This window comes from Artemia sp. Qi Xiang Cuo, chromosome 10 (genome assembly GCF_049724085.1).
Source record: "Artemia sp. Qi Xiang Cuo chromosome 10, ASM4972408v1, whole genome shotgun sequence".
Classification (NCBI taxonomy): Eukaryota; Metazoa; Arthropoda; class Branchiopoda; order Anostraca; family Artemiidae; genus Artemia; species Artemia sp. Qi Xiang Cuo.
Window position 1 is genome coordinate 17,563,131 of NC_142803.1, and position 10,685 is coordinate 17,573,815.

General features: G+C 36.0%; 1 protein-coding gene across 1 annotated transcript; it reads right to left on the minus strand.

Annotated features, from left to right (window-relative positions):
- Positions 1-206: 206 nt before the first annotated feature.
- Positions 207-10,420, minus strand: LOC148947526 (zinc finger protein 862-like). Its single transcript, XM_089095927.1, has 2 exons — positions 9,078-10,420; positions 207-411 (listed from the first exon to the last, which is right to left on the minus strand). The coding sequence occupies exons 1-2, from the start codon at positions 10,418-10,420 to the stop codon at positions 207-209; spliced, it is 1,548 nt and encodes a 515-aa protein (XP_088952053.1).
- Between the last annotated feature and the right edge of the window lie 265 nt (positions 10,421-10,685).

Here is a 10,685-nt window from a genome sequence, read left to right on the forward strand (position 1 = left end):
AATAAAATAAAAATAACAATGAAAATAGGCTATAATAGTTTAGAAACAAATTTGGGCAATATATTTGCACATTAGGGGGGGGGGGGGGTAAAGCATAGCATGTATTTTTTCAACTTAAACAAAAAAAAATTTCAATTTTTTCCATGCTAAAATGCAATGCATAAATCTTTTGAAATTGCTGCTGTAAATTGCCAAATAAATTGTTTTTATAGATAGCATTCATCAGCCCTCTTCCAGTTGCTGACAGTAAACCACTTATTTTGTCTTTGTTTTGTACAATTTACTTGCTGAATGTCCAAAGAAACTTTGAACAATAGTGGTAAGTGGTCACAGTCTTGCTGATCAGTGAGCACTTCAACAGCAGAAGGCTTCAGCCCATGTGAATGAACAATGTGATCCAGAGCAGACAGACTACTGGGATTATAGATACACAAATAATTTACTGATTTTTGTGAAAGAATGTGAGGGGGCAGAGCACTTAAGAGTGAATCAGATTAAGGCAAGTAGCACTTGATGTCAGCATTAAAATCAACTGTGATTAAAAACTCTAATCTTTTGGCAGTAGTGTCACTTAAAAGAGTTTTTAGCTTTGCACAGGATTTGGCAAAATTCTTTGTAGTGGCTACCATGCAATAGTCACACAATAAGTACACATTAGTGAGAAGTGTATTGCCCAATCTGACTGCCAGAAAACTATCGTTTGAATCATGCAGAGTTGGGGAAATAATTTCCAAATGTTTCTTAAACATGCATGCAAGTCTTCTGGACAGATGTCTTTTGATAACTTGGGCAGGGATATGAAAAATAACATGTTCCCTTCTTTGTTTAAGAACATTAATACTGACATTAGTTAGAAGATGCTCTTGGATAAACAGTATGTCCTGATTCTGGAGCATTTCATCAATGACCAAGTCCTTTGATGAGTCCCATTAATATTAAATGAAATAAAAGAAATGTCTTCTTTCATCATTTATTACTTTCTTTTTTTGAAGCAAGGAAACTTTTTATGACCAGGCAAGTGAGACTATATGACACATGAGAGCCACCGCAGTAATGTGGCGTTACCTTTTTTTAATGGCCATGGGCACCATTTAGGTGGTGAGGCAGTCACAATACATCCCCCCACCCAATAATACAGAAAACCTCAAACTTTTTCAGGTAAACCTCAAAGTTGTAATTATTGAGGAACTTGTTTTTCTATTGCCAGTTTATTGTTTTGGCTAAAAGGACTAGGTTAAAAAGTGCATTTTAACCTGAGGTTTTTGCTAATTTAGTGTAGATGCAACTCAAAATTACAATAATTCTAGTTTTGTTTGAAGTTAAATAGGGTAAGGTACGTACTTGCACTTGAATTTGGACACAAGCTCTGCAGCTCTCTCTGGCACTGGGAGGTGGCAGGCAGTTCTATTCTATGGGATGAAGTCAAGGGTCAAATGGGTAAGATTTTCAAGCTAGGAGGGATATAATTGGTAGCCCCAATATCTAAACCAGTTAATTGCCTTAAGGCTTGATTTGATGGTTTTCTTTCAGGATTTTGACTTGCTTTCATGTTTTTTTTTTCTTACCTGGTAGTTGTTGACACCAAAGTGCCCTTAAAAGAAGGGAGTTATCATGCACGCAACAGGCATGGCCACATCAGGAGAGAGTGCCTTTAAAACTAAGGTGTTATTAGGCCTTGCAATAGGCTTGGCCCAACCAGTAGAGATGGTAGCAACAAATGAGAGTTTCCAGCTCAAACTTCTGTTCAAAAAGATGCCTTATTATTTACTTTTAAAACTCAGTTGTAAACTTTCAGTCCAAGTATGTGCTTTATGCACCTATGGTCGAACAAATTCAGAGCCTGCATTTGGATACTTTTACTGGGCATTCACATACAACAACAGAGCAAGCAAAGGGCTCATACATTTGGCTTTTAGTCCTAATACTATTTCTCTTCTGTTTGCAGAGCAGTCCACACAGTTTTGAAAAGACAGAGAAGGGTAATAATGTACAGGCACTGATTTAGGGGTGGCATAAGGCTAAAGGTGGCCATAGGCAACATTGTAATTTTGGACATATTTTTCAGTCATTACACATTCTTTGGATTTGGTAGGTTTTTTTTTAATTCATGTGGTATGTAGCTCCATTCAATTATTGGATTCCAAGAAAAAATAGGAAAAAACACTATACATTTAATTCAGTTTATTACTATACAAATTTAATTGCATACGTTATTGATTAAAATAAGCAAGCATAAACAAAATTTATTAAAATTAATACTTAAACAAATTTACCCAGATTGATTAGTTGTATTGCTCTTTTTCTCACTTTTAATTCTGCAAACTCATCAATTTTTTGTAATTAGGCCTATGTTTAAATTAGAGAATGTTGCAGTAATATTAATCTCCTGAATAAATCACCTCATGTATTCAAGCAAAATAATATTTTCTTTACTTTCAAAAGTCTTAAATTGTTATTCTTTATTTTTCTGTTAAGTTTAAATCTTGCTCATAACATTATAATTCCTCTATTGAAGAGTTACTAACATTGCTATCTTGAAAAATGTTTTTGAGTTTATTGCTAAAATCTTTTAATAAAAGAAAGAAAAATCCCAAAATCTTTTTTTATATGACCTGGAAGGATGTAGTGAATAATTATGGTCAGCTCATATATATGTAAAATATATTAGTTTTTGGATCCATAATTAAAGAATTAAATTTGGCTTCCTTAATCATAAGATTCCAAGCAAACAACCAAGTAAAAGGATTGAAAAAGATTAGAATTATAAAATTAGAAACTGAAATAATAAAAAATAAATAAGTGCATCTATCCAAACCTGAAGGGGAATGGGAATTGAAAGGGAAAATATAGCCTATAGTTTATTGTTTTTTATGTCTCTCTTCTCAATTTCTCTAAATTAGGAAATTGTAAGAAGAAAAGAAAACTAATTAATATGCTAGTAAAATGTAACACCCCATTTATACCATACTAAAGGATTATTTTCAGATTATTTCTTTCACTGTTGTGAGTTGTTAATCTTTCAATCTGATAGAAATAGGTTCGTCAGTTATTGTAGATGGCAAATTGTTTACAGTACCAGTGCTGCAGTGTGCATATTTTTTCAGGTGTTACTGCAAACTTGGATTAATGTCGCAAGCACCTTTTCAGTTACCACTATTTCCGCTAAAAAAAAGCAATTCGTTTTTCCATTTAGCCTACTTTCCTCCAATTTTTTTCACTAATCATTTGTTTTTTTTTCCAATTCTATATCTGTGTGTTCAGTAATCTTAGATCTTGTTATAAAAAGTAAAATGAAGTTTATGTGGTCACTGAATTTTTGATGCTGTTACAAGTTATGTGTAAACTTTCCCAATCATTTGTCCCTTTTTAGCTTAGTATTGTTTTCTTGAAAGATAATCATAGGCTGTGCTGCCGAAGTAAAGAACAATGTTGGCAGAATATATTTTTTTTTTCTGTAGGCCAGGGCACTTTGTATCAAAGGAGTTGTTTTAGAAACTTCGAAAAGGGCTCATTCGATTGGAAATTGGAGTGGCTTGTGCCCTTTTTAATAGTCAAAAGTGATTGGAAGGCAACTAACACCCCTTCCACTATCACCATTTCCCCAAACACATCCAATCAAAATTGTGAGATAGCCATTTTGTTCAGCGTAGTTGAGTTCCAGATAGAAAATATGTTTTTAAGGAGGACACTCGCCCACAACCCTCAGGGCAAGGTTTTAAGTTATGCCCTGAGGGCATATATGAACAATGTTGGCACAATGTTCTATGTATTATTTTTTTGCTTTAGACCAGGGCGTTTTGTTTTGAAGAAGTTGTCATAGAAACTTCGAAAAGGGCTCATTCAATTGGAAATTGAAGTGGCTTGTGCCCTTTTTTATAGTCAAAAGTGATTGGAAGGCAACTAACACCCCTTCCACCCCACCATTTCCCAAAACCCATCCAATCAAAATTTTTAGATAACCATTTTGTTCAGCGTAGTTGATTTCCAGTTAGAAAGTATATTTTTGAGGAAGAAACTCCCCTACAGCCCTCAGGGGAGGGGTTGTACGTTATGCCCTGGGGGCATATATGGTTTCTATAGAAATTGTTGTTGTAGAAACTTCAAAAAGGGCTCATTTGATGGAAATTGAAAGAGTTAGTGCCCTTTTTAATAGTCGGAAGTGATTTGAGGGCAACTAACCCCCCTCTCAAGCCCACCTTTTCCCCAAACACACCCAATCAAAATTATGAGATAGCTGTTCTGTTAAATGCAGTTTTAACGTCTGAAAACTATGTCTTTGAGGATGACAACCTCCTATAGACCTTAGGGCAAGGGTTGTAAGTTATGCCCTGGGGGCATATAAGTTTTTTGTTAGATAAAGCTTTGTCATAAAAACTTCAAAAGGGCCACATTTGATTGGAAATTGAAATGGCCAGTGCCCTTTTTAATAGTCAAAATTGATTGGAAGGCAACTAACACCACTTCCACGCCCTCTATCTCCCCAAACACATCCAATCAAAACTTTGAGATAGCCATTTTGTTTAGCATAGTTGATTTCCAGATAGAAATTATGTTTTTGAGGAGGACACTCCCCCATAGCCCTCAGGGAAGGGTCGTAAGTTATGGCCTGGGGGCATATAAGGTTTTTTATAGAAAGTGTTGATCATAAAAAATTCAAAAAGGCTCATTCGATTGGAAATTCAAAGGGCTAGTGCCCTTTTTAATAGTCGAAAGTGATTTGAGGGCTACTAACCCCCCTCTCACGCCCACCATTTCACAAAACACATCCAATCAAAATTTTTAGATAGCCATTTTATTCAACATAGTTGAAAGTTTTGGAAATTAGGTTTTTGAGGATGACAACCCCTCCCCCCTACAGCCCACATGACAAGGGTTGTAAGTTATGCCATTGGGGTATATAAGGTTCTTACAGATTGTAATGATGTAGAAACTTCAGAAAGGTCTCATTCAATTGGATATTAAAAGGGCTAGTGCCCTTTTTAATAGTCGAAACTGATTGAAGGGCATCTAACCCCCCTCTCACGCCCACCATTTTCCCAAATACATCCAATCAAAATTTTGCGATATCCATTTTGTTCAATGTACTTGAAAGTTCTGGAAATTAGGTCTTTCAGGATGATAACCCCCCTCAGAGCCCTTAGTACAAGGGTTTTTAAGTTATGCCCTGGGGGCATAGCCTATAAGGTTTATATATGGTAGAAAGTTGTTGTAGAAATATCAAAAAGGGCTCATTTGATTGGGAATTGAAAGGGCTAGTGCCCATTTTAATAGTCGAAAGTCAGTGGAGAGTAATTAACCCCCCTCTCACGCCCACTATTTCCCCAAACCCATTCAGTCAAAGTTTAGAGATAGCCATTTTGTTCAACGTAGTTGAAAGTTCTGGTAATTATGAATTTGAGGATGACAGAGCCCCCAGGGCAAAGGTTGTAAGTTATGCCCTGGTTGCATATAAGGTTTTTATAGATAGTGTTGTCGTAAAAACTTCAAAAGGGGCTCATTCAATTGGAAATTGAGAGGGCTAGTGCCCTTTTTAATAGTCGAAAGTGATTGAAGGGTAACTAACCCCCCTCTCATGCCTACCATTCCCCAAAACACATCCAATCAAAATTTTCAGATTGCCATTTAATTCAACATAGTAGATGTTCTGGAAATTAGGTCTTTGAGGATGAAAACCCCCCAGCCCTCAGGGCAAGGGTTGTAAGTTATGCCCTGGTAGCATATAAGGTTTATATTGAAAGCGTTGTCGTAAAAATTTCAAAAGGGCACAGTCGATTGGAAAGTCAAGATGCTAGTGCCAGTTTCAACTGTTGAAAATGACTGACAAGCAAATAACGCCCCAATGAAACTCACCACTCTCCCAAACACATCTAATAAAAATCTTCAGATAGATAATTTTTTCACCGTTGTTGAAAGTTCTGTAAATTAGGTCTTTCAGTATGACAACCCCCCTCACATCCCTTAGGGTAAGGGTTGTAATTTATGCCCTGGGGGCATTTAAGGTGTTTATAGAAAGTATTGTCGTAGAAGCTCATTCGATTGGAAATCGAAAGGGCTAGTACCCTGTTTAATAGTCGAAAGTGATTGGAAGGCTTGAAATTTTTATAGTAAAGATCAATATGGGTACAATGTAATTTTTTTTTTATTTTAGACCAGGGCACTTCGTATCAAAGGAGTTGTCGTAGGAACTTCGAAAAGGGCTTATTCGATTGAAAATAGAAAGGGCTGATGCCCTTTTTAATAGTCGAAAGTGATTGGAGGGAAACTAATCCCCCTCCCATTTGCCCATTATGTTTAAAAATTAAATGTTGTCTTAAGATTAAATCAAAATGCACTGTGTTAATGCTAATTCCCAATAAGGCATCTCAGCAGTATCTCAAGAACAACCAAGGGTATCATGTTCAAACTTTTGGGGCTACTTTTGCTCTTAAAATTTTTTCAAATCAAAATTGCGTAAGTGTATCCAAGCTATCAAAGAATATAAACAGATTTATTTCAAATGGTATCAAGTTTTCTATTTCAGGTCAACTAGAGGAGGTATGAAACTAAACTAAACACTACTACTTGTGTCCAGATTTTTAAAAGGGTGTATGTTGTTAAAAATTGCTGAAAACTTTTCTCCAGCATACGAATAGCAGGCCAAACAATAAAGTCTTTAAAAAACGAAAAGATTTAAAGTGTTATTATCTTTTTCCCTGAAAAGACTATATCAATATAAAACAAAAAGAAATTAATTCAAAAAACTTTTTCCACAACATAAGTTTTTCAAAGAAAAGTAAAGAACTCCATTAAACAAAAAATGAGCAAAAATAAAATCAAATAATCTACCAAGCGTGAAACTACCATGAATCAGCATTGATAAATAAATGAAACCCAAAAAGAACCGAAATTACAATTAACAACCAAGTCAAACTCAAAACGATCAGAAATTAACATGAGTTAGGCTCAAAACCCCCTAAGCTTTCCCAAGGCCTGAAAATAATTTACACTTTACTGAAAAAATGCAAATGAATGTGTATTGTCAGTTTAATACTGATACATATACTGATATTTAGTAATCAAAATGTTAATATTATTTGATTTATTAAGGTTATAAAAGTAAAAACAGTTATATTCTTTCAGTAAAGTGCAAATTATGTTCTTGTCATAAATCATAGGCTTGTGCTCAGGTGGTATAGGCCTTAGTCTACCCTTGGTCTGATTTCATCATTGTATCAACCATTAGTGTCTATGATTCATCTTTGGAACATTTCAAAGATTCTAGAGTATTCTACATTTTCTAAACTAAGGGTTGGTTAGTGAACTCAGATAAAGCTAACTTATAGCCTAATATTTGTCACATTAGTGAAAAGTTTAATATTTATACTGGGTTTGAAGTCCTTTGTTTTAATTTTATTCTAGGCCTACTTTGATTTCTGCTTCTCTTAGATTCTCCTTTGCAGTTTGGTTGGCAGTTTGTTGATTCAACATTAAGTGTTAAGGAAAGACAGTATAAACATAAGACAGATCCTGACGCTATACTAAGTAGGCTACATGTAGGCCTATTGCCAGGTGAAAACATTGTTTTGACTTGCATCCTTCTAGTCCTAAGCTTAGCCTAGAATTCTAGTTGCATAACTTTGTTAAGTAGAGCAGCTGGGAATCTTGAAAATCCTCACTCCTTTAATAGGCCTAGTGGATCTATGGAAGGAAAAATGTTGGGAAAAGAGAGTATTATAGATTTCTTATTTTATACTTTTTACGAATATGATTATTCAATTTGGGAAAATCCATCCTGTACAGTGTTGCCACCAGCTCAAAAATAAAATCCCGATTTTTCTTCAAAAAAAATCCCGAAATTTCAAAAAAAATCCCGGAACACGGTTTTTAGGTTATACAACATAGGGCTGCAAGGTGATGACGTAAAAAGCAAGGCGCGAAATTCGAAGTACCGTGAAACGTGGTTTCTAGTTGTAACTAACAATTGATTGTCAATATTCATAGTATTATTTCGACGTGAAAAAGTTCTGGTGGATTAGTAGGATCTACGAAAATTTTTTTAGGCAAAAACAATTCGCCAATGTTCCGTAAAAAGGGCTAACGACCGTAGGGTCGTAGGGTCGACCGTAGGGTCGGCTTCCGACGTTAGGTTGTACACGACCATAGGGTCGTAAGTAAGAGAAGACCCTACTTTAAAAAAATTAATCTAAAAGTCAAACCAATTTTTTCTTACAGATATAAAGGGCTAAGTTGAAACTTAAAGCGACAGACATTATTGCTTCACAATTTGTGCAAGATAAAACTGCAAAACTAGCTCAAACAAACTGACTACGAATAAACTGGTATTTTTAATATATATTAGGATTTTGAAAAACTAGGGCTTTACTAAAAACACAAAATCAACCTTCCAAAAATTGGAATGTGCTCACAGAAGCAAAAAAATCCATCAGTTGCCAGTCGGAAATAAAGGACTAATTGAGCAGGCTCTCAAAATTCTTTCACAAATCAGGAAGTCTACAAATCAGATAAGATAAGATAAATAGATAGATAGCTAAGATTTATTCATAATCAATTAATCATACAAGAAAATACATTGTGCTAATCCCCCAAAGGCTCCTAGGCCTGTCATAGAGGGGGAATACATAACATTTAAATCAAACACTAAATCAATAGAAAAACAATAAACTAGGCCGACCGGGAATAATCCACTCAATACGGGAGGTCTTAAGTGTTTACGACCTTAAAGGTCTTAAAAAGGTCTTAAAAAAAAAGCAAAAAAACTAGCACAACATTTCCACCGCACGAATGGGTTTCCTGTGGACGGAGGACGCCCAGTATAAGGGATATAACATCTTTTTTTTTTTTGTTTTAAAAAATTTTAATGTTGTAGGAGTAAGCCTTTTGGAAGAACACCTTTGGCTGGTAATTTATAATAAAGAAGTTAGGTTCCGCTTAAAGTATTATATTTTAAAAATTTTTTTTACAAAAATTTTAATTCCATTTGAGGATAGTAGGTGGGATTAAAAAAAAAAAAAAAAAAAAAAAATTAAAAACACCCGGGGAAAAAATTATTCCAAGAAATTGAAAATATTGTTTCGTACATTTTCACAATTATTGCCTTAGCCCGAAGAGACCCCCGCCCTTTCCAGTTAGTTTCATCAGGTATGAACCGGTGGACGTGCATGAGGGCACTCAGCATCTCGCTGTCTAATCTGTTCCGGAGCGGGCTCTTAATAAGCTTGAGAAGGGACAACTGCCTTTCAGCGCCGGCACTACTGTGTGGCAGGCTCATCATGGTAAACATAAATGAAGGTAAGACTTTGAACATCTTATTTTCACCTGCATCTTTACAACTGTCCACAAAGGACCAAAACGCTACAGGACCTTCTTTACCTTTCACTTCAAAGATCTCATCCACAAATGGCAGTCTTATCCACTCTGAGTTAAGCTCCTCGACGTCAACAGAGTATGTTGCACAAAACCTACTGTACAGCGGTGCTATAGAGGAGATCTGACCCGAAAGAGCGATTGAAGGGTCAATACATTCTAACTGTTTCAAAAGAGGATCCCTATGGTTAATCCTTTTTTGAATCTGCTTCACAAGAATCTGGTAGAACTTGACACACTTGACTTGAATGTCATTCACCTGATGAGAGGATAAACGCAAGTTTTCCGACTTGACTAGAACATCAAATTTGGCACCGAAGTAAATCTCATTAAAAGGTCTCAGGTTATGAGGGTTGAAGACGTCAACTTCAAAGGGATCTTTATTTCGCAGAGAATTTTCTTTCATGAAGTTTCTCAGAATTTCTCCCAGAGTATCTCTCACAGATTTCAAAATCAGGTGAATCCTAACATCTTCACTCTGGTACTGTAAATTCAGCCTATTCACCACAGGCAAAATGTACACGAGAAACATATAATAGAGCTGCAACTCATGGCTTTGTAGCCCCTTCAATATTGCGTTGGCTGCTGGTATTTCTGTCAGCATCATCGACTGAAAGTACAAGGTTAATGCAGGCCACTGTTCCAATAATCTCTGCACCACCTGCTCCATGGCCAACCATCTTGTTTTACTTGGATAAAGTACGGCATGTTCGGCAATATTCAAAAAGGCCTGGCATTCCTTAAACTCTTCTTTGCGTTTTGGTGAAAAGGCGACAAAGTTGTATATGTCATGACTAAATTGGATTACTGACGAATCCAGTGCCTCACAAGCAGCAGCAGAGCACAGGGCAAAAGAATGACAGATGCAGCCATGTACCACTAGCCCTGGTAGCTCTTGTTTCAAGAGGGTAGCCAATCCATTGTTTTTGACTAACATAACACTAGCATTGTCAGAAGCAAAACCAATAATATTTGCTACAGGGATGCCCCTAGTGACAAACTCATTAACGATTAATGCTTTTAGTCCAGCCGCAGATGCATCTTTTACTTTTGGCATTGCTAAAAAGTCTTCGACAACTTTAAGATCGTTTTCGACCTTCTTGGCAAAACGCACTAGAATCACTAAAAACTTCGTACACGAAACATCTGTAGATTAATCAACGATTATCGAACATTTGAATCCTTTCAGATCAGTAGCACGTTCATCTTCCCCTACTTTCGCAATCACGTGTTTGATCAGTTCTGAAGATTTAGTCCGGGCGCAAGCAAGACCACTAACAGTCGGCGAGTCTTTTATGTAGTTTTTTAAAACGTCAGGCAAC

What these genes read in the sequence shown, in the direction of transcription:
- LOC148947526 (XM_089095927.1), bottom strand. Translation starts at nt 10,420, where the DNA reads ATGCCAAAAGTAAAAGATGCATCTGCGGCTGGACTAAAAGCATTAATC. An exon ending in AAGGCAATAATTGTGAAAAT is followed by an intron (nt 412 to 9,077) that starts GTACGAAACAAT and finishes TAATCCCAGTAG; the next exon opens with TCTGTCTGCTCTGGATCACA.